This window comes from Vulpes lagopus, chromosome 13 (genome assembly GCF_018345385.1).
Source record: "Vulpes lagopus strain Blue_001 chromosome 13, ASM1834538v1, whole genome shotgun sequence".
In the NCBI taxonomy this organism is placed as follows: domain Eukaryota; kingdom Metazoa; phylum Chordata; class Mammalia; order Carnivora; family Canidae; genus Vulpes; species Vulpes lagopus.
Genome location: NC_054836.1, coordinates 4258501 through 4279440, shown reverse-complemented (window position 1 = coordinate 4279440; position 20940 = coordinate 4258501). Strand labels below are relative to the sequence as shown.

Genomic DNA, 20940 nt, shown 5'->3' with positions numbered 1-20940 from the left:
GTAAAAACTTTGCCACCAATAGATAGAGGCTAGTCTGATTTTTTAAGTAAAATAGATGTGCTTGTCATAGGGATAGCAATGGCAGATCTGGGTTACAAAATATTGAGTTATGTTACTTTTATTCATTCATTCATTTTTGAGTTATGTTATAGTGGTAGATCCAGAGGTGCTACATGAATCATTACCAGAAATAACCAAAACCCAAACTCAGAACCTCAATTCAATAACTCAAGTTCATTTCAAAGATAATAAAACATTACCCATCTAGAATTGATTCACGGCAACAATAGAGGTTGTCAAATTTCTGTTTAGTGACTGAGTCATTGACGTTCATGGCAGGAACACATAGCTTCCCAGCCTTGGATAGCTGGTACAACCTGAGGATGAGGGAAATCAAGAACACAAAACAGCGAGATACTGTAATCTACTGTTAGTTTCATAACAAATTACAGAAATACGTTGAATGGGTAGGCATGAGAGCATGAGACATGCTAGTTTCATCCCATTAGGTGTATATAGAGAAATAAAAGCTGTCTACAACTTAGAAATGAAGATCTTGGGGTAGCCCGGGTGGCTCAGTGGTTTAGCACCACCTTCAGCCCAGGGTCTGGTCCTGGAGACCCGGAATCGAGTCCCACATCAAGCTCCCTGCATGGAGCCTGCTTCTCCTTCTGCCTGTGTCTCTGCCTCTGTCTCTCATTAATAAATAAATAAAGTCTTAAAAAAAAAAAAGAAATGAAGATCTTAGCTACAAGATATTTGGGAAAATCTTCAAATTACCTCTAAATTTTAAGGATTAAAATGTAAAATTTTAAATTGCTTATTAATTGTATTCCCCTTTTAAATTTTATAAAGAGTAATTTTATTTATTTATTATTATTTTTAAAGATTTTATTTATTCATGAGAGACACAGAAACAGAGAGAGAGGCAGAGACACAGGCAGAGGGAGAAGCAGGCTCCATGCAGGAAGCCCGATGTGAGACTCGATCCTGGGTCTCCAAGATCAGGCCCTGGGTATTTTAAGTGCTATTTTAATCCCATGACTAACAATTTTAACTTTCAAATAGTCTCAATTTTATAATCTCAATACATATACATCCTATAAATATATATGTCTACATACAGGAGTTTCATTTTAAGTTGAATCAATTGAAAATTAGAACCAAGTGTTTTATTCAAAATTCATCTCTTTCTAGAGTCTGAAGGTACAGTATATTAAAAAAGATCACAATATATTGAAGCAGTGATGGTGGCTTATTCAGAATTTACCTCCCTAAAACTTCTATTTCATACTTTCAGTTCTTGATGAGAGAATAAAAATAATCAGAAATTATTTCAATTTTATCAAGGGAATTATTGCTCACCTGAGAAATAGAACCCTAAATTCTTGTTCTCTAAGTAAAAATATAAGCTCTACGAGTTTCCAAGTTTTTGCTGTTTTGACCACTGCTAGAACCCTAGCACAGTTCCTAGAAGTTCCTGGCTCACTGTATAAGTTAAATTAAGTTAAATTTATCTGTGGAATGAATGAATTCATCTAAAAAGGATAAGCAGTCATTTCATTACAATGGCTAGAAAACATGAGGACCACACTTCCGTACCTGTCCCCACTCTCAATTTTTGGTTTGTTATTTGCATTGTTAATTTATAAAAACTAAGTGTGCAGGGACGCCTGGGTGGCTTAGTAGTTGGGTGTCTGCCTTCAACTCAGGCTGTGATCCCGAAGGCCAGGGTGGAGTCCCACATCAGGCTCCTTCAGGGAGTCTGCTTCTTCCTCTGCCTATGTCTCTGCCTCTCTCTCTTTCTGTGTCTCTCATGAATAAATAAATAAAATCTTTAAAAAAACAAAAATAAGTGTGCAGACTCAAATCTCATCACCTCATGGCAGGTTCAATTTTTAACATAATGTATTCTATAGGAATGTGATTATCAGAATAAATATCTAGGCTGCATAAAACCAGGTATGCACATGTCAAATCTTACCTATGGACTCCAGTAACACTCTCCTCTACTATGCCTTTGATTTTCTTGAACATATTAGGATACTTCTTATAAATCCAGTGAGTAAGATCCCCTCCATCATCCAATATCTGCAATAATAAGCATCAATAATATTGATTTTACTGAAGTCTCAGGGATTCCAGTGTTGCTCTGGGTCTTTTATCCCAATTTCTAACTGCCAATTTACAGATACTTCAACTTTCCCATATGGTTATGCAAAGTTACTGAAAGCCAATATAATGACCAATCATTACTCTAAGTAAAAGACAATGAAGGGTGAAAAGCCAATTGTAATGCTTATTATAGCCAAATCACCTTCCCACATAACACACTTACTGTATCAAAATACATAGCAATGAAATGCGGATTTTTCTTATGAACTAATGGCTTCAGTGGTTATCTAGACAACCAGTTCTTGAATGCGCTATAGATATTCAGAAAGCCTGGCCTTGATATTAGCATATTTCTAACAGTTACATTCAGGACTTCAAATATATTCAGTCAAGGCTTAGTTTAAATAAAGCCAGATAATTAGTTTCCCCTCCCAGAACAATGGGTTATAAAACTGTATTCGTTAATCCTTCTCCCAAAGCATAGGCACTCTCATACCAAAAATATCAGGCAGCACTGAAGGGTTTTGCCTAGCAAAATCTCACACTCTCTATAAACCAAATTAAAAATAACTGGGGAACTGTGCAGCATGTAGGTGTGCAAGCATGCCTCTGAACAGCTCATCACTATTTCAGGTTAGGATTAAAGATAAACACAATGCTGTGCCCACTGGAGCTTTCATCAGCAGAGGAAAGTTTCTGAATTATATATAAGCTAAAGACAGATCAGCTTAGAAAGCTCTTAGGCACTAGGCTGTGGCAGTTTAACCCTTCACTTAGCTGTCATATATGCTTAGCAGGATTTTCCAAATTATTATACCTGGGAATTTCCCACAGAACTGAGTTGCTCCCTACTGGCATGCGCCCATTTTGCAGTCTCATCAAATACCAACTCTACTCCAAGTGCCCAAAATGCTATTCTGGACCCCTGGGTACACAAAATCCCTCACCTCATGTCTACCACCTAATCTCTTTTTTGTTTCTACTCTTGCTCTTGATCTCTTCTCTGGTTCAACTACAGTTTATTTGAGAGCAAGGATCCAAAGCAAGACTCTCATTAAAATACATATGCTCCATTCTCTAAGTTAATGTTCCATTTTCTCCCAGTAGAGACTCTCAAAACAGATGCCCTGAGAAATGAAAAATCTTTCTCAGAGTTTCTCCCTCCCATTCTGTATGTATAGAGTCCTCATAGAGTTCTCTCTTGTAGCCTCTGATTCCTAGCCACACACAAAAAAATCAGAGATGAAAAAGCCTGAGCAATTGGAATTTCTGGTCTTAAGACCCACTATTCTTGTCCACTTTTCTCCTTTAACAGAGGCATCTAATACAGGCAGTATTAGTTGCTATCCCTAATATTTATTTAATGAATGTAAAACCCATAATTCTCACCATGTTATTCTATTACAGAAATTCTTGCCCTCAGGGAATCTTCCTGAAGTTGGAAAGCAAGTAAAAGTACTAGATCTTGACAGGATCCCAAGACGAATTAGCTCTATTTTCTGGGACGACAATCATTTTTTTCCCCTCATCTTATTTTCTTCATCGGCTTTTCCAGCAGTTTCTGCTGACCCTATAGTCTGTAACTGCAATCCCATGTCTGCCCCATGTTCTCAACTCTAAAACTAAGGTTTTACTCCTTGTAGAAACTCCCTGGCATATCATCTAGGTCTATCAGTCATACTTTTTCTGGTCACTGTCAAACTCTATGGGAACAGGCAACTCATCTCACAGCTGACTCTTCCCTCCCTTTCAGGTTATTAACCCAGCTTCCTCAAACAAGCACATGGTGCAATGTCACCTGAATCACAGAATCCAAAAAGAGGCTTCTTCTTTCTTTCTATAACAAGTGAGGCCTACACTGCAAATTGTAGCAGCAAGCAATAGTTGGAATAGAGCTTCAAGGATTCTTTTTTCAGTTGACCCCCAAACTTCTCTCCTTCATATGCAAAATGTTTGTGACATAGGGGTGCTTCACACTTTGTGCGGTGTTTTGCTTCTTTGTGAATCTAATGTGCTATCAGCCTTCAAAAATTTGATCTTTTCAAAAATCAAACAGAAATAAAATGAAGCGAAATAAAAAACCCCAAACTTGGGATGCCTGAGTGGCTAACAGTTGAGCGCCTGCCTTTGGCTCAGGCATGATCCTGGATTCCTGGGTTCGAGTCCCACATTGGGCTCCTTGCATGGAGCCTGCTTCTCCCTCTGCCCGTGGCTCTGCCTCTCTCTCGCTCTCATGAGTAAAGAAATAAAATCTTTAAAACAAAACAAAACAAAACTTTTTGCCTAGTCATCTTTTACAAAGTGCCTAGTCATCTTTTACAAAGAGAAGAAATTTGAACTCAGAATCTCTTTAGGTTTACTATAAATTTAGCATGTGATTCTAGAGAAAAGCTAAGTACCACAGGAACTGTGTGTGTGTGTGTGTGTGCGCGTGTGTGTGCGCACATTTTCATTATTGTGGTTGGAGGGGAAGGTCGTTAGGGGATGGACACTCATTAACCATGCTTTGAACCAACCATGCGTGAACCCTGAGCAGTATTTTAATGATGCTGATGAATGTAAATTTTTCTTAAGATCAGCACCAACAATTTTAGCACTTTGAGGCTAAGTTCAATATTCCTGGGGTACACTAAACATAAGCATCCAGCTCCGTTGGAAGCCCAGATACATCAGATAGAAAAGGAAGCATTTTCCTGCCTTCCTGTTGGGACACTCTCTCCCAGGCCATAGCCCCCTACTCTGTCCTGAACAGATTCCTCCAGAATTGTGCTAGCAGAAATCTAACCCACCATGTTTGGCTGCCAGCCCTCCACATTCACACATCTATCAATGCACCACCAAAAGTCATCTTCTGACTCTCCTTTCCAGGCAAATACAGGAAATCCTGAGAAAAGGGAATAAAGAACAAACCATTAAAACCTGAAAGAAGGGCTGCCCCTAAATTTTGACAAGATACTGGTTTTTCCCCAATTCTGAATTTTTTCATTCTGCTCTACTTCTTGGATTGACTTTCTTCACTGATTAACACTGTCTTCAGACCTCTTGTCCACTCCTTTGTCTTTAGTGGTTGTTTTGCTTTTGATATACCAAAAAGGACAAACAAAAGGCCAAGGAGTATGATGGATGCTACAGATAGAACTGAAGGGAAAAAAGGGGAAATGAGAAATAAGTACTTCTTGATCCAAACTGTAAGTCTCATCATTTCCCAACTACACTTTGATCTTTGCTGGGTCTATACTTTGGTCATTCCACCTTTATCAGGAGAACCCTGATATTAATCAACCCAAATATTAATCTGCCAGGCCAAGTCCTTTTTACTGCTGAAGTAGAAACACCAGACATTAAATCAGGGCAAATTGCTGAAAAATCAGGAGGACTACAAAACTATGCCTGAAGCACTTTCTTTTTTAATCCATATTACCTTAGATAATGAACAGTATTCACTGTGCTCTAATATTAGCAAGACAAGGCAAAGCATTAACTAATAAGGGAATTTTAGGCATAAGAAGATATTTGCTAACTGTAAAACAAAGTTACCTACATCATATTTAACAAGAGAAGCCCAGAAGGAGAGCAAACTCACAAGAATAAGGATCCATTTCCCCCAAGATGGCTCCTTTAATGTCAATCTCTCTTAAAGATTTATGTTGAATCCATGGAACTTTTCAGAGACTTACTTTAGCCAAAGACACAGAAGACAATTAAAAGACCTTACCACTTTCTGCTAGAGCAGCAGCCACTTCATTGAGAGTGGAATAGATGTTGCAGGCTGCCCATCGGCACTGTGCCCCCAGTGCACCCAGAGTTTCCATAAGTACCTATATTAAACAGAAAACGGGAGATCAACAAGGCTGGCCAAACAATTGGTCAAGGAGATTAAGTCTATACATTTGTTTTTTTTATTTTATTTTATTTTATTTTATTTTATTTTATTTTATTTTATTTTATTTTATTTATGATAGTCACAGACAGAGAGAGAGGCAGAGACACAGGCAGAGGGAGAAGCAGGCTCCATGCACTGGGAGCCCGATGTGGGATTCGATCCAGGGTCTCCAGGATCGCGCCCTGGGCCAAAGGCAGGCGCCAAACCGTTGCGCCACCCAGAGATCCCAAGTCTATACATTTGACAATGAATAAGTTTATCAGGAATAACTGAGGCCAGTGACTTTCTTTTTTTTTTTGATTTTATTTATTCATGAGAGATACCGGGAGAGAGAGAGAGAGAGAGAGAGAGAGAGAGAGAGAAAGAGAGAGGCAGAGATACAGGCAGAGGGAGAAGCAGGCTCCATGCAGGGAGCCCAACGTGGGCCTCGATGCCAGGACTCCAGGATCATGCACTGGGCTGAAGGCAGGGGCTAAACCACTGAGCCACCCAGGTATCCCCAGCCAGTGACTTTCAAATTGTATAGAAATTTTGAACAGAGGGCAATGGTAGGGGTAGGCATGGGGAAGGCTCCAGCTGAGCTCTTTGCTTTTTTACCTATTTCATATATTTGGGCTTCCTTATAAGACTTAATTAAGCCAAGAATTTTATAGCCAGAACATTTTTGAAAAACCACCAATTTATAGTTCTGCTTCTTCTGAAGATGTAGAAGACTGCAAGAGAAGCTCCTATCCTAACAACAAAAGCCAGATAAGCTACAAAACCATAACTTTTCTTGAGCCCATCAAAGAGCTGAGGTTGTAAAGCAACCAAGTGAACTGAACTCCAAAGTGACAAAACTCTTTAAGGAGTGAGGGAACACTGCTTCACCTCTGACAGAGCACAGGAAGATGTGGGTGCCACACAAAGGAATAGGAAAAAATTAGCTAGAATTTCAATGAACTAGTAAAGGCTGAGTGGGGGAAAGTATGTCAGTTTGGAATTTCTGTTAGCCCTTGGCAAAAGGAGATTTCACACTCACGTGCAATCTCTTTTCCAGGGGGCTTCCACCCAGTGCTCACAAGAAAGACCTGGGGCAAAGACCTGAACCAGCTGTGCTCAAAGACAGGCATGAAACCTGGACACTTTTGCCACACTCTTCTCCCATAAGAAGCAAAAGCCTTAAGCTGTAGGAAGACAAGCAAAAATTACACCTGCCACCAGGGACCAAACAAAGATCCATTGCTTCTGGAGAAGAGTGGAAGGAAAAACTCCCTGCTCCTCGTAGAGAAGCAGGAAACCTCCTTGGGCTCAGGACCCTGCATTGATACAAAGTACAGGCACACACATCAGAGATACTGCAGGTTTGGTTGCAGACCACCACAATAAAATGAATATCACAATAAAGCAAGTCAAATGAGAGACACCTGGGAGGCTCAGCCATTGGGCCTCTGCCTTTGGCTCAGGGTGTGATCCTGGTCTCAGGACTGAGTCCTGCATCAGGCTTCCTTTGGGGAGCCTGCATCTCCCTCTGCCTGTGTCTCTGCCTCTCTCTATGTGTCTCTCATGAATAAACAAATAAAATAAAATCTAAAAAAAAAGCAAGTAAAATGAATTTTTTGGTTTCCCAGTACATATAAAAAGTTATGTTTACACTATACTATAGTCTATTAAGTATACAATAGCATCATATCTAAAAAAAAAGGTGCATACCTTAATTTAAAAACTACTTTGTTGCTAAAAAATGCTATCACCTGAGCTTTTGCCAAGTCATAATCACTGATCTACAGATCACCATAACAAATAATAATGAAAAAGTCTGAAATATTTGTGTGAATTACCAAAATCGTGACACAGACCCATGAAGTAAGCAAATGCTATTAGAACAATGGCGCTGATTGATGTACTTGATCCAGGGTTGCCACAAACCTTCAATTTGTTTAAAAAAAAAAAAAAGGCAATTATCTGTAAAGTGCACTAAAAAAAGGTATGACTGAAAGATTTGCTACCTTTCTAGGAGAAGCAGGGAAATATCTCCTGCAAAAGACCTATCCTATCACAGACACAAAGCAAATTTGGCTGCTACAGAGAGAAGAGACAGGAATAAAGAAGAGGCCCTATCCTCACAGAGCTCTACCTAAGACTGAGGCAGGATCAGGAGATCCAAGAACCTCACTTGCCCTCACCATGAGCCTAGCTCTAGGAAACAAAGAGTAACAGCCTAATGTAGCAGGGAGAGAGTGCATTTGAAGAGAGAGATGACACTCTGAACTCCTGTGGCAAGCATGTGTAGAAGCAACTAAAAGCTGAGTATGAAGCCAAAATGCCGAAGAGAGCCTTCTGGTAACCTCAAATCACAATGTAACAGCTGCCCACTACTGGAGGAATCTGAAGCCTATGGTGCAGAACAACAGAATTGAAATACAGCCCAATTTATGACAATAATGAAAACTAACAAATCATCCATAATAAAATTTCAAGACACACAAAAAAGTGGAATAAACCACCCTTTCCCCACACCATTGTTCAAGAAATCAAGTATTCAAGAGAACAAGGCTCTAAGATGAACTAGATGCTTGATCAGACAGGAACTTTAAATTAGCTACAATGAACAGGTTTACATTAAGGGGTCTAGTGAAAAGATGGACAACATCCATGAACAGATAGAGAATTTCAGCCGAGAGTTGGAAACAATAAGTCAAATAGAAATGTCAGAAAAAAATTTCAAAGGTATTAAAGATTATGAATTCTTTCATCAGACTCACCATCAGATTAGGCATATCTGAGGATAGAATCAGTAAACTTGAAGACAGATCAATAAAAATCACCAAATTGAAATAAAGAAAAAAGAGTGTGGAATAGGAATCAGAACAGAGCATCCAAAATCTATGGAACATTATCAAATGGTTTAACACTCATGTAATTGGAGCCCTAGAAGGAGGAGGGCTCCAATACAAAGAGTTAGCAGGCAATTATTTTCCAAAATATGAAATTAAAGAGGACCCAGGAACAATGATATTCCAATAGCAAAGAACACAGTAGTGTCCAGATCCATTAAAAGGAACCAGGCTCCTTGAGAAATGGCTAATTCCTGGGCTAGGGTAGAGAATGTACAACATAAGCTTAGATAATCATATACCAGAAGCAAAGAAGTGCTCAAAGAATGAGAAGGATATGTAAAAACAAAGAAGTCACAGAAGCCAGATTGAAGGGGCTCCCCCTGGACAAGTTTGGAACAATCTGAGCATCAGAATAAATAATGATAGTAGTGGATTATACTCTATTAAATAAAATAGGAAACAATGATTCATACAAATAAAAATAAGTAAATAAATGAATAAATTGGAGGCTTGATGAAGAATGGGATGTTTGCATAGTTTCATATTACTGCCTCACAAAATACTTTTTAATTACAAAGACTTCTACTTTTCTAGTGGAAAAGTCTAGCAGACACTACCTCAAGCAAAGGATCAAAATGAACATCATTTTGGCAAATTATAAATCAAATCTGAATCAATGTGCCACCTGATAAGATTCAGTGAAAAAAATGCAGCATCATTTCCTACCAAAACTGCATGGCCTAAATTTAATAATAAGGCATCAGGAAAACCAGAATTAAGCACATTCTACAGAATAATTCATCTATAATTTTTAAAAGTGTCAAGGTCATGAAAGTCAAAGAAAGACTAATGAACTGTTTCAGACTAAAGAAGACTAAAAGATGATGATTAATGAGGTATGTAACTATGGACTGGATCCTTTTGTTATAAAAAATATTATTGGGACAACTAGTAAAATTCACATGAGGTCGGAGGATTAGATGGTAATATAAGTCAATGTTAATTTCCTAATTTTGAATAGTTGTACTGGTTGAATGAGAGAATGTCACTGTTTGTAGAAAATACACACTAAAGTATTTGTGGGTGAAGGTTGGCAACTTACTCTCAAATAGCTAAGAAAAAAGTGATCTGTACTTGCAACTTACCTATAAATCCACATTTATTTCAAATTTTAAAAATGTTTTATTATTTATTTTTTTTCTGTTTTTAAAGATTTTTTTTTTTTGAGAGAGAGAGCGAGCATGGGGGAGGAAGGGGAGTGGGAGAGGGAGAAGAGGGCTGCCTGCTGAGCAGACAGCCCAATGTGGGGCTCCATCCCAGGATCCTGGGATCATGACCTGAGCCTAAGGTAGATGCTTAACTGACTGAACCACCCAGGTGCCCCTTAAAAACATATTTTAAAAAATTATTTTAAAAAATGTATTCCATCGATTTGATCCTGACTTTTATTTTCAGTATATAAGATAGAGGTAGAGTTCTTTTAAAGAAGGTAGTATACCACCTACTGCTTTTCTTTTTTTAAAAAAGAATTTATTTATTTATTTATTTGAGAGAGAGCATGGGCAAGGGGAGGAGCAAAGGGACAAGTAGACTCCCTGCTGAGCAGAGAGCTCAACAAAGCTTGATCATGACCTTAAGCCAAAGACAGAAGCTTAACCGACTGAGCCACCCAGATAGGTGCCCTTCATCTACTGCTTTGATTACAAACTATTTTAACAAGAATAAAGCTTTGATTAAAAAACTTGTTTTAAAATTTCCTGATTGTAGTTAACTCTGAGTACTGGTACTTTTCATGTTGTAAAATTCTTATTTTCTAATATTTCTATGCTAAAAGAATTCTAATTTTGCTCTAATTTAAAAAAATTGTAAACAACTCCACTAATTTAGGCTGACCTCCTAAAGTAATTTGTCCAAGGTCACATAGTAAATTAATAGCAGAACTACTCATATGTCTTCATTTGTAGTCCATACTATGTTTTGATATTTGATCCCATTTTTCCCCTTTCATTTTATTTTTCACCTTAAAGAATTTCTGAATTCCTATAGCTAGGATTCTTGAATTTGTTAAACAAAAGAGGGATACTGAGACTTACCAAAGTGATTAATCAAGGCCAAAAATATAAGAACTGTTCAAAGAATTCTACGTCAAGACTGCTGGCTGTTAGGGCTTAAGCAGGAATGAAGGCAGGCAGGAGTGGAAGGAGGACAGAGCATGGAAGCTGTTTTTATTTTTTTAAGTTTTTTTTTTTATTATTTTATTCATAAGAGACGCAGAGAGAGAGAAGCAGAGACACAGGCAAAGGGAGAAGTGGGCTCCATGCAGGGAGCCCGATGCGGGACTCGATCCCAGGACTCCAGGATCATGCCCTGGGCCAAAGGCAGGTGCTAAACTGCTGAGCCACCCAAGGAACCCCTAGAAGAAGCTGCTTTAACCAACTTTCAATCATGACTATAGACAGAGTAGCAAAGGAATCTGGTTATTAGAAGGAACTATGGAAACATGCCTAAAAAATATAGATACAAGTCATTTAGAAACACGGATAGGAAACCATTAACTATGATGGTTATGTCTGGAACATGGGATTATAGGAGATTGCCTTTTACACTAACCATTGTGATAATGATTGAGTATTATAAAATGAATATGAACTACTTTTGTAATTAGAAAAAGAAAAATAGAGATTAAAAATAAAACAAAGTCCTTTGTAATTTTTTTAAGAAAAAGAAAAAATGTGTGTGTGTGTGTGTGTGTGTGTGTAACAATGAAGTAATATTAAAATTGGTAAACTAATTTTGATTACTCCATTCAAGGTAAAGTAAAAGAGAACATAGAATGGTGGTAATGTTTGGTAAACCAGGGGGTAAAAAAGAAACTAGATATAATTTAGCAACATGAGACAGTACAGAAGCACTTACTATTTTAAGACACCACATTGAAGTCTCATGTCCCTGACTGGGGAAGCCCAAAAAAGATTTCAAGAGAGTTTCTGCCTTGATTCATTAGTCTGTAGCTCCAAAAAGAGACAGCTTTTTAATTCATTATATTAATTTTGGACAGCCAAGGTTTTTTTTTTCCCTTAGATAACATGTAATCCAGAAGAGTCTTATGGTAAAGATGTTAACAGTAGTTGTCTGGTTTTAAGGACTCTGCTGTACTTAATTAGGAAGTGGCCATATAAATAAGTGTTATGCTTCAGGAGATAATCTTTTGAAAGTTGATCTAACCATACAGATGACCGGAGTCTTATAAATCATACAAAAGATTTCAGACCATTTCTCAATATATCAGTTTCCTGTAATGGTCTCATTATGGTTGGCAATTCAATATCTCTTACATCTTTGATGATGGCTCTGAGTCAGTAGTTCTTAATAGAGGAGCTCTGGAAAACTGTGGGGGCATTTTTGATTGTCACAATAACTGGGAGGGGAATGATTCTGGCATTAGAGGATCAGGATCAGAGGTTCCGATATTTTGAAAGTGCAGGCCAGTCTCTTACAACAAAAACCACACCACATTTTGTAGTTTTCAAATGTTCCAATGAAAGTTCAAATGGGTGAGAAATCTATTTATAATGATCTAAGTTTAGAACCTTATTAAACTTACACATAAACAAAAAATATTTTTGTAGTTTTAATACAAAGTAACTTTTCCAGAATGCAACAAGTGTATAAATTAAGAGAAAATACACTTTTTGTTGTTCAAAAATTTAAAAAGTTGTTTATAGTTTATCATAATAAACTGAAAAATATTAAAAGTTGTTTATAGTTTATCATAATAAACTATATGATTATGCCAAACCACCTGGTTGAATCAGTTGAAAGAGTTGTTGGGGAAAGGGTCCAGGGGAGTCAGTTTTCCTTTATAGATCCTTTTCCTTTATAGATAAGAATTCTCTTGCTGGCAAGTGACAGGAGTCTAACCTGGGCCAGCTTACGGGAATCTACAAGAAAGGAGTGGAATATCTCACACCACCAAACTCTGGGGAGGGCACAGTTGCAGCACAGCCTCAGATTGGAGACCAGTTACTGAACATAATGCAGACACTCTTCATCTCCAGTATTTTCTGTCATCAACTGGACTCTCATTGTTTTTCTTTCTCCATGATGGCTCTTTCTCTTTGATTTAGGTGGATTATATACAAGTTTCTACCCATGGCAGCAAATATGGCTACCAATATCTCTCAAGTTTTATATCTGGTTTTACATCTGGCAGCTCCCATCGCCAGAAAGGGATTAATTTACATGTTCCTTAATCCTAAAATTAAAAAAAATTTTCAGGGAAAGGTATTGATTAGGTCAGGTGCTCACTCTTAAACTAATCTACTCAGGCCAGAGATGGGGTCACATACACATTAACCACTGGGCCTCCTCCTCAAGTATATGGAGGCTACATTCCCAGAAGGCAGCTAATTGTGAGCAAAGCAGCCAACCCAATATTTGACTCTTAAAACCAGGTATTTATTGAGTGCTTGCTGTGTGAAAAGCAGCATCTGAAGCTGTGTTTGGCATCCTGTATGCTGAGTGAAATAAGTCAATCGGAGAAGGACAAACAGTGTATGTTCTCATTCATTTGGGGAATATGAATAATAGTGAAAGGGAATATAAAGGAAGGGAAAAGAAATGTTGGGAAATATCAGGAAGGGAGACAGAACATAAAGACTCCTAACTCGGGGAAACGAACTAGGGGTGGTGGAAGGGGAGGAGGGCGGGTGTTGGAGGGGAATGGGTGACGGGCACTGAGGTGGACACTTGATGGGATGAGCACTGGGTGTTTTTCTGTATGTTGGTAAATTGAACACCAATAAAAATTAATTAAAAAAAATGATAATAGTAAATAAATAAAATCTAGAAGAATGTGGGTAATCCATAAATATGAATCAATTGAGTAATAAAGGAAAATATCATTAACTCTAAAATAGTCCATGCTCATTGAGGGGAGTGATAGTATGTTAGATGTATCTATCTCTCCAGTAACCATGAGAATAGCATATGAGTCACTCAATAAATAATTAGTAACTAAATTAATAAAACCTTTTAAATTGTATCTCCTTCTTTTTAAATAATACCTTTGTTGCTATTGCTACTTCAATTTTGTAAGCCAAAAGTTAGGAAAGAATAATGTTTGAAGCATTTTCTTTGAAATGACTATAATTAATTACTTCCTAGCTATTAGATGTGAAACAGCAAGCAAGGGTATGAGAAATTTCTAAGTCAGTCACAAGAAGGAAATTCTGTCTGGGATTACCCAAGCCATCATTTTTGTTACTTTTTTAACTTTTAAGGGGAAGATTGAAGGAGGGCTAATTTCTAAATTAATTTTCCTCTAAATAAAGTTTCCAAGTGCAACAAAAAAATAAAAAATAAAAAATAAAAAAATAAAAAATACCAAAAATTTGAGGACTCAGTGCCTATATAAATGGATCTTACCATATACAAAAGGTACGTGTTGACAAAATTAAATGTATGGCAAATATTAAAAAAAAAAAAATTACGAGGGGCCCGGATTTTCTGATCATAATCAGAAAATCAAATAATTTGGCAACGCCACTCTGATGTTCTAGAACCAGTAACACATTTCAATCTCCCTTGGTGGTATTCTCATTCAAATAACGCTATGAGGAAGTATAAATATCAGAGTATTCCACTATACTTGCGCCAAGCAGTTACTACAGAAATACATTATTTCATTATAAATTACTTTTTTTATTCCTCCTTCATATTTAAGATTTTATATTAATTTCTAAAAAAAATTAAATGTATCTAAGTATGTTATATTTGAATTTCATTCTAAGATAATACAGGGACATTGCAAAAATAACTTTTATAAAAAGGAGACACTGAATCTGATAGTGGTGAGAATTACTGGTCTAAATCAATCATGGTAATCCCAGTTCCTTTGCCAGGACTGGTGGGCCATGGGCTTGTGATCCAATTCTGCTCAATGACACATAATAGAATATCCTGGAAGACTCTTGGGAAAGGCTTTCTTGCTCTTGGGGGAGAGGAAGAAATGGTCCTTACTCTTCATGTCTATTTGTAATCATCTTGCTATGAGCCTGAGGATGAAGTAAGCAAGTGACAAGGCAGCTCCAAGAAAATCATAGACAGATGAAACTGGAGCCCTGAGATCCCACATCTGAAGTCTACCTTACCTCTGGACTACTAGCCATGTACTATAATAAATTCCTTGTCATATGAGCCAGGTTGAATCAAGTTTTTCTTATGTGCAGCAGAAAGCAGCCTAGGAGAGCTGCCTTATAGAAATGACACTGGAAGGGAAGATAAAGGAAAGCAGTGTATCACAGAGAAAGCATAAACGTGGGACTCAGATATACTGAAGTTCAAATCTGAATTCTATGATTTACTAGCTGTATAACTTTGGACAAATTACTTAAAGACTCTGGGCCTCAGCTTCCTTGTTTGTAAAATAGAAATAGGAATACCTGCTTTACCTGGCCATTAGGAGGATTAATGAAATAATACTTGTTAAGCTCTTAACTTGCTACTTGGCATGTTGCAAGCACTCAAGAGTGGGTGGCTATTATCAACTATTATTATGTAGAGAAAGAAAAAGGACTCACAGCAGTCTGAGCAGTGATGTGTGTGCAACCCACAATTTTCGCTCCAGCCAAAGGTTTTTCTCCTTGAGCTCTCTTCCTCAAAGCCATCAGTGCAGGCATTTCTGAAAAAGCACAATATATACAGAGTATCATTAGAGAGGAAGGAATGAGAGAGAAAGAATAAACAGAAGAACTTATTCTCTTAAGGTAAGATTTCTCTCCCTATCAGGTTCTTTGTTAGACTGGATTTCTCATGGGGTCAAGACATTGAACCTGATTTTTCTTTTATAAAAGACCCTCAGAGGCAAATGTTCCAGAATTCTGATTCCCTATACCCTAGTCCTCCTTATTCACTCTTTCCCTTTTTCGTGGTGTAAGGAGTTCCTTCTATACCCACTAGAGTTCACTCCCTCCCCATAGTGTTTCCTAAGTTCAGATCTCTTTTGCAATAAGTATTCCTTAAAAGTACACTTAAAGGGGATCCCTGGGTGGTGCAGCGGTTTGGCGCCGGCCTTTGGCCCAGGGCGCGATCCTCGAGATCCCGGATCGAATCCCACACCAGGTTCCCGGTGCATGGAGCCTGCCTTCTCCCTCTGCCTGTGTCTCTGCCTCTCTCTCTCTCTCTCTCTCTCTCTCTCTCTCTGTGACTATCATAAATAAATAAAAATTAAAAAAAAAAAAAGTACACTTAAAGGATGCCTGAGTGGTTCAGTGGTTGAGCGTCTGCCTTTGGCTCAGCATGTGATCCTGGGGTCCTGGGGTCGGTATTGCTTTGGGTTCCTCACAGGGAGTCTGCTTCTCCCTCTGCCTGTGTCTCCTCTGCCTCTCTCTCTTTATGTCTCTCATGAATAAATAAAATATTTTTAAAAGTAAAATAAAAAATATAAGCATACTTAAATTTCACAAGCTACTAGACCGCAGGACACAAAAATGGATTAACATGGACAAAAAGATATAGGCAGAAGAAGTGCTTGCTTTTTTTTACCTTGTTCAGCAATTTCAATTTCTCTTCGTCCAAACTCTGCCTGCTTGATGTTCTTGACACAGAAGTCGCTGCTTCCCTTAGAGTTCTTTTGCTGCTTATCCCTGGGAGATGTCTCATCATCAGAGCTATCTGTATAGGAGGCCGCTGAAATGACAGAATAAGAAACCCTCAGGGAAAAAATTGGCTTCCTTGGAAATTCCAAACCATGGAGTGAACTGAGGCTTCTCTAGTCATCCAACACCACACAGATGTACACCTAAATAATAGGCACCAAAAATGACACTGTGGAGCTGGCTCAATCACCTCCTGCGGAAAGTGCTATCCACAGGTCAGAAAGAGGCAGCTGAGAGAGGTTGCCAAAGACATGCCCTCTGGATGGCATTAACTTGGAATCTATGGCTAAGAATCTTCAGAACATGAGAGGTCCTTGAATATGCAAAGAGAGAGAGGTTACATCATGGTGGCATTATGTTAAAGTTCTTAGTGCAAGATCATGGTCATTAACCTATGGGTTTCTGGAATCCATGCTTCCCCTCTTTGTATGCCCAACGTAATTTGTGTGTTAGTACAATAACTGAACAGATAAGACCCAGAGAACAAGAAACCCATGGGAAAATAATTAAGAACCACACAAAAAGTGTTTGTCTGACATAACAGAGCTTTCTTTTTAAAACTGGCTTTGATGAGGCTGAACTATGCCTGCAGACCCAATTAGATATTGACAATGAAGTATTCAGTGTGCTCTCCCTTCTTGCTGGCCTCAGGGGGTCCAGCAGTGGGCATTTTAGGTTCTCAAAGAAGAGAATAAATCCTCCTTTGGCATACTAAAATGTTCTGATGATTAATCCATGTAGCAATATATGCTAGAGGATAGAAGGTCTCAGACTTCTGATTGTGGCTAGCAGGCAGCTGCTGCTACTCATAGGTTTAGCTGAGGTATTTTCGGTCTTCATACAATTCTGTAGTTGCTAATTATTTGCTGGAGAATTTAATTTCCTTCCATGATTTATGTTTAAGTTTCTGAGGATAGTTTCTTTCTGAGTAGTCCTCAAGGTTTGCTGCAGGATTTTTTGTGTTTTTTTTTTTGAGGAAGAGGGGAGTTTGGAGGATATAAAGCTCTGTTTATAAGGCATTACATGTCTCTCAATGGGATAAGAAGGACTTCCATCACTTTTAAGGGGAGAAAACTGCAAATGCTCAGAACTCCTAAAGCATATGGTACTTTGATCTACTTACATCCAGAGAATTAAGGCATTTCTGGGATTTCTTAGTAAAGGATCTGTAGCTGGGAGGGCTGTAAAAGGCAAGTCTGACCTTGCCCAGTTAATCGGGCATGGCACTACAAAATGTTTGGGCAGCAGGGGCCCGAGTGTCTCTCATGGAGCTGGAAAACTGCCTGAGAACAAAGTCCTAACACGAGGCAACAAGAATGAACACGGGCACCAAGGGAGGTGAGGGAATTAGTAAATCCCCAAAAGGACTTTTGTTCTTGAAAGGAACTAATCTGTATAAAAAGTCTGTGGTTCTCCCTCCTAGGGTGAGCAAGAGTTCAAAGTACCTTTGGCACCAGAGACCAGAAATAGCTTCCTGGGCAGTCATTTGTTTCATTAATCAATACTCAGAAATAGCTTATGCATTGGAGGCAAAGGGGAACCATGCTTCTACCACCTGAGGGAAGAAAGATAATGGCTATCCCTAATCTTGATCATAGTTTATAGCATAATTGCTTTTGAAGAAAGTGTTTACATTCAGAATATCCTGAAATTTCAAATCCTTTTCTAGAGGCATGATGATTTCTATGTTTCCCAATGGCCATTTAAATATAACTGTTACGTATATGTTCTGGAGTCAGACAGACTTTGACGTCTCAGTCTCTGTTTCTGGGTATATGTAAAGTAAAGGTGTTCCAGAACCTGATTAATAGAATTGTTAATTAATTCATGAATCCATTCATTCATACATTCAGTTGTTTATTCAACAAATTTTTATTTTGTGTCTACTAATGTACCAGACAGAGTCTAAGTGCTGGGTATACAAGAACAAATATGGATTGTCTTTAGCTAGGTGGAGTTTTCAGTCTAATAGGTTAAGTCAGACATGAAATAACTAATTACAAAATTAATTGGAGTTTTTCTTTTCCTATGGTTGTAATATGCACTATGAAGCAGACTGTATAATAGGAAGACATGACTTTCAGAGTCAAGTTGTTGAGAAGATAAGATAGTTTATTTTTTTATTTTATTTATTTTATTTTTTATTTTATTTATGATAGTCACACAGAGAGAGAGAGAGAGAGAGAGAGAGGCAGAGACACAGGCAGAGGGAGAAGCAGGCTCCATGCACTGGGAGCCCGACGTGGGATTCGATCCCGGGTCTCCAGGATCGTGCCCTGGGCCAAAGGCAGGCGCTAAACCGCTGCGCCACCCAGGGATCCCGATAAGATAGTTTAAATAATGTACTTAGTGCAATGCTTGGCATAAAGTAATTAACTACTCCATAAATGACACCTCATATTATTGTTGGCTTTTGCGAATATTTTTAATTCAGTATCAGATATAACATTAAAGGCTCTTTCTCAGCTTCAGGACTTTGAATGGGAAAGGAATGACATGCATACAATATTATTTAGCAGTTCCTTTTTTTTTCTACCTCTGTCATCTACCAATCTAACCAAGCAGCAAGCAGCAGGTGGTTGGTTGGCAGTGATGATAAAGGTTGAGACTGGAGTCCTAACTCTACCCAGAATAGCATTCCTCTCCTATGTCTCTCTAGCTTCTAAGGATGAGTCAGGGTAAAAAAAACCCACAAACAATAACAAAAATAACCCCCCAAATTTCCTCTTAGGAGAAGCACTCCAATTTTTGACTTGAGTTGTTTTCTTCTATCCCAAGAAGAAATTATTATACCACCTCCCTATTCTGAAAAAACTCCCCAAATACAGTATTTTATTTTCTTCATAGTAACCAACTGGTTATAGTTAGTTCAATCAATATTTTTATTTGAGTCACAGTGATTTGTTTTCAAAGAGTCCTTTGTGCAGACCTGTTATCACGTGAGAAACAAAACTATCAGTTCTCTAGAGTGTACGAATATGTGAATGCAAAATGGTTGACAGACCCAGATCAACAGAGAATGTTATTTCTGTAAACACAGTGAAAAGATTATTCCTGAACTAGCATGACATTTGTTTTTTGAATCTATATTTATTTCTGTCACTATATTTAAAGTAGCACATTCATGAAAATATTTGAGAAAGGTTTTTTCCTAAGAAAATTTAGAGAAACCTAACACATATGTATACACGTGCTTCCATAGTTTCTAAACTGTTTACAACTGTCACACTCTGAAGCTCAGAGCCATAATTCAATAAAAAATGGACAACTTATAATCAAAGCAATAACCAATTGAAGTATAGCTGAGACCTTAGCTCTAGCTTTACCTCTAATTGGTTGTAACCAATTTTCAATTTATCCAACTGTAAATTAGGGAGCATAACAGATCTCTCTCAATTCTCTTTCCCCTAACTACCACCAGAAAAATCTCATGAATAAATGAGAGTAAAAAAAGACTCAATTTCTACGTAGAAAAGTAACATAAAGTATAATATAACTTTACTATGGGGTGTTCTCTTGTTTCATGATAATCCAAAATCAAAACAGAACTTCATGAATCACTAATCCATAATCTATCCCATAGAACATGCATACATACGTTCTATGGCTCAAGCCTGATTAAGCCTTACCTCCTAGCAGCTATGATATTGTGGGTTATTGCTAGGAGAAACAGCAGTCAGACACCCGGCTGAATTAGTCCTATCAGACTATTTTAAGTCAATAATTCCTCTTAGGCCTACTCTATTCATTTGACAATGGAAATAACAGTAGGGACCTGTGTCAATGTGCAGCAGATTTCATTGATGAATAACATTCTAGAAATATGTGAAAAGCTATATTAGCAACCAAAATACAAACAAACATGGTTATTTGGAAAAATCTGAAAATACTTTGTAAGTTTTATAAGAACCAATTATGAACTAAGGGATGTCAGCCTTTCTCTCTTATCTTTAACCAATTAACTCACTGCAAAAATAGTTTTGTTTTTTTTTTAATTTATTCATGACAGACAGAGAGGGGGGGGGGGCAGAAACACAGGCAGAGGGAGATAAACAGGCTCCATGCAGGTAGCCCGACGTGGGACTCGATCCTGGGTCTCCAGGATCACACCCTGGGCCAAAGGCGGCACCAAACTGCTGAGCCACCGGGGCTGCCCAAAAATAGCTTTTTCAGAAATATATCACTGGGAATGATTTGGCTTTGAAGAAGTCTCTTTTGTTCCTGTGTTTTTATGAGGTTTTGTTTTAGGGAAAGAGCTTTCAAAAGTTTGTTTCTTATAAACAATTTCAGGAACAATGCAAGAATTTTAGGAATTAATGTAACCCTTTTCAACCTGGGTTCCACTAGAATTAAGCCCTAATGCCCTGAAGCATCCATAGAATATATCAATTAACTTCTCTCCTATCCATCTGGAAGAGTACTAGTTATGAACCATCTTTGGAGAACTAAGAAAACAGTGTCTCTA

The 20940-nt window shown here is 38.0% G+C and overlaps 1 protein-coding gene across 6 annotated transcripts in view; it reads right to left on the bottom strand.

The window, feature by feature from the left end:
* The window catches only part of AHCYL2 (adenosylhomocysteinase like 2), a 164225-nt gene that overhangs the window by 20854 nt on the left and 122431 nt on the right, over window positions 1-20940 (bottom strand). For all 6 annotated transcript variants that reach the window (XM_041728101.1, XM_041728102.1, XM_041728103.1 and 3 more), the window contains 6 exons: window positions 16363-16506; window positions 15399-15499; window positions 5831-5933; window positions 4905-4999; window positions 1985-2091; window positions 261-377 (listed from right to left, as the gene is read on the bottom strand). In XM_041728101.1, coding sequence (XP_041584035.1) covers window positions 261-377; window positions 1985-2091; window positions 4905-4999; window positions 5831-5933; window positions 15399-15499; window positions 16363-16506 — 667 coding nt within the window. The remainder of the gene's footprint in view (window positions 1-260; window positions 378-1984; window positions 2092-4904; window positions 5000-5830; window positions 5934-15398; window positions 15500-16362; window positions 16507-20940) is intronic.